Raw genomic sequence first — 2,345 nt, forward strand, 5'->3', positions numbered from 1 at the left:
GTTTGTAAAAAGCACATTGTTATCTCAAGTTCATCTCATATTTATAACTACTTCTAGTAATAAAGTTACATATCCAATCACTGGTTAAAGGGGTTTAAATGGATCAAGTTGTGAGTTTAGGAAGTCAGCTCTGAAAAACCTATACTGGGTAAATGAAAACTATTAAGTGAGATAAATGTGTTCTCTCAAGGTAAATGAAAAATCAGCTCTTCCATTCCCAACTTTAGCATTGAGCACTTTTGCATTTCTTTAACATCATTATACAGTAATGTAAACATCATTGTAAATAACATTGTCCACAAAGACAAAATAGATAAAAGCACATATTTATTGTATTTCACATACATTAAAACCACAATACTACATTTCAGATACATTCAACAACAACAATACTACAATGTTCAATATTTGATTTGGAGTTTTCCAAGCCTGGTTGTTCCTCTACATAACATGGAAGTCAGTGACATCTAACATTTTCTTTACACAGAATGACATTGCAGGTGTCTTTCATCAGCAGGAGGGTCTGCTACTGGCACAGAAGAATGCGCGGGATGTTCCACAGTTGTTGTTTGACCAGCCACCTACATACCATACAAAGGCAAAACATAAGACTCCCAGAAACAGTGACAAGCTGTATGTACATAGCTTTCAGAATAAGAAACTTACCATTGGAATTCAGGTGCAAGCAAGGATAACTTGACACACTGTTCTGTGTTAGCCAGTTTGTGTAATGGAAGCCAGCTCTGTCAATCCACAGCCAGGCTCCCTAAAATACAGAAACACATCACAGCACTTTGGTGGTGTGGTCATAACAACCGCTGTGGTTCTTCATTGTATGCTCAAATTAATTTGAGAAGAAATTAGAGTTTTTGGATGGAGACTGTTTTAACAGTCACAGCTATGATGCTGTGTCTCAGAAAGGTCAAATCAAGATACTTCTCCTGACCTGGAAATAGAAACCTCCGATCCAAGCTGTTGATTGGCCTGAAAGTCTAGCCAGACTCTGCAGGAAGTTGTATTCATCAGGAGACTGCACAGAGGCCAGACTGCCTTGCTGCCCCACACAATACCTCTGGAGAGAGAGGGAGAGAGAGGGGGGAAAAGAGAGAATGAGAGGAAGAAAAAGAAAGAGAAGAAGAAAGAGTGTAATGGTAAAAAGGAGAAAGAGAGTATGTAAAAGAGAAGCTTCATCATTTTAATTTTCCGATCAAACTTTTTTTTATATCACCCCTCGTATTTAGGAGTTACTGCATAGTGTTAATCCAATGGTGAAGCACCTCCTCTCCCCCTTCAAATGTGGCTGTTGTGCCTTACCTCAGCATTGAGCCAGGTCATCCTGGAGGTCACCATCAAAAAGCAGCGGGAACCAAGTCTGAACCAGCCAGGAGGACACAGGGACATCCGATCTACAACATCTACAACACAAACAAAGCTACTTTAGTGTCCCAGAAAGGTTCAACCTTGACCTCATAATATATAATTATTTACATTTACTGACCTAGATTAAGAGCTTGAACATCTTCAGTTACTTCTTCCATGGCTTCAACTGAAAAGGGCATAATTATAAAGTTATTCTGACCATTCCCGAAATTTTATGAAGTAAAAATGGCAGACCAGCGTGTCATTCCATTTATTTCCAACAAATAATAATCCAAAAAAACCAGAAGAAAATATAGGGGTTTTAAATGTTTCACACTGACCAGGAAGCAGATCCTCTTGAGCTCCAGTCTCTGCAACCTCAGCTAGGAGAAACGAAACATGCTGCATTAATATCGCAATTCGCAAAACATCTATCTGTTAACTTTTCACCGCCACATTTTCATCGCCATCAGCTAATATCATTCTGCAGATCACTTTCATACCTGCTGACAGAGGGCCCTCCATCACAGTCTCTACCTCTACATCCTCCTCTGAGAAAGAAGAAACAGAACTATCAGTCTATCATTAGAAACATTTACCCATGGCTACAGTATTACATGAGTTCTTTCTTTGAGATGCCGAATATCAGCTGTCAATTAGAGTTGTCAAACTGTGAACTTTCAGGAGGTTTTCTAGGGCCTCAACCACCACCCACCTGGAACAGTATGTTCTTCGGCTAGAGACTCTACGACATCTGCTGCAGAGATGAGCACAAAAACAATACATTTCACCACAGTGTTCACAGGTTTTTGCCAAATTAGAAACATCAAAAAATAAGAATATCCAGACAGTAACATATAGGTTTATTCACAAAATGAGGTAGTGCATCATGTGTCACTGTCTGATTAGAGAGTGTACTTACCAGGTGCAGCATGGGTAACAGCAGAGTACATACAGAGAAGAGCGGCCAGTATGAGAACCTTCAT

The 2,345-nt window shown here is 39.5% G+C and overlaps 1 protein-coding gene across 1 annotated transcript; it reads right to left on the minus strand.

Annotated features, from left to right (window-relative positions):
• Nucleotides 1–510: 510 nt before the first annotated feature.
• On the minus strand, nucleotides 511–2,345 carry LOC308364899 (ladderlectin-like; the record flags this gene model as incomplete). Its single annotated transcript, XM_080838180.1, has 9 exons — nucleotides 511–581; nucleotides 667–766; nucleotides 947–1,072; nucleotides 1,315–1,415; nucleotides 1,499–1,546; nucleotides 1,701–1,742; nucleotides 1,863–1,910; nucleotides 2,075–2,116; nucleotides 2,282–2,345. 9 exons carry the CDS (start codon nucleotides 2,343–2,345, stop codon nucleotides 511–513), a joined length of 642 nt encoding a protein of 213 aa, XP_080694306.1.

Source organism: Sprattus sprattus, assembly GCF_963457725.1.
Source record: "Sprattus sprattus genome assembly, chromosome: 4".
Lineage (NCBI taxonomy): Eukaryota > Metazoa > Chordata > Actinopteri > Clupeiformes > Clupeidae > Sprattus > Sprattus sprattus.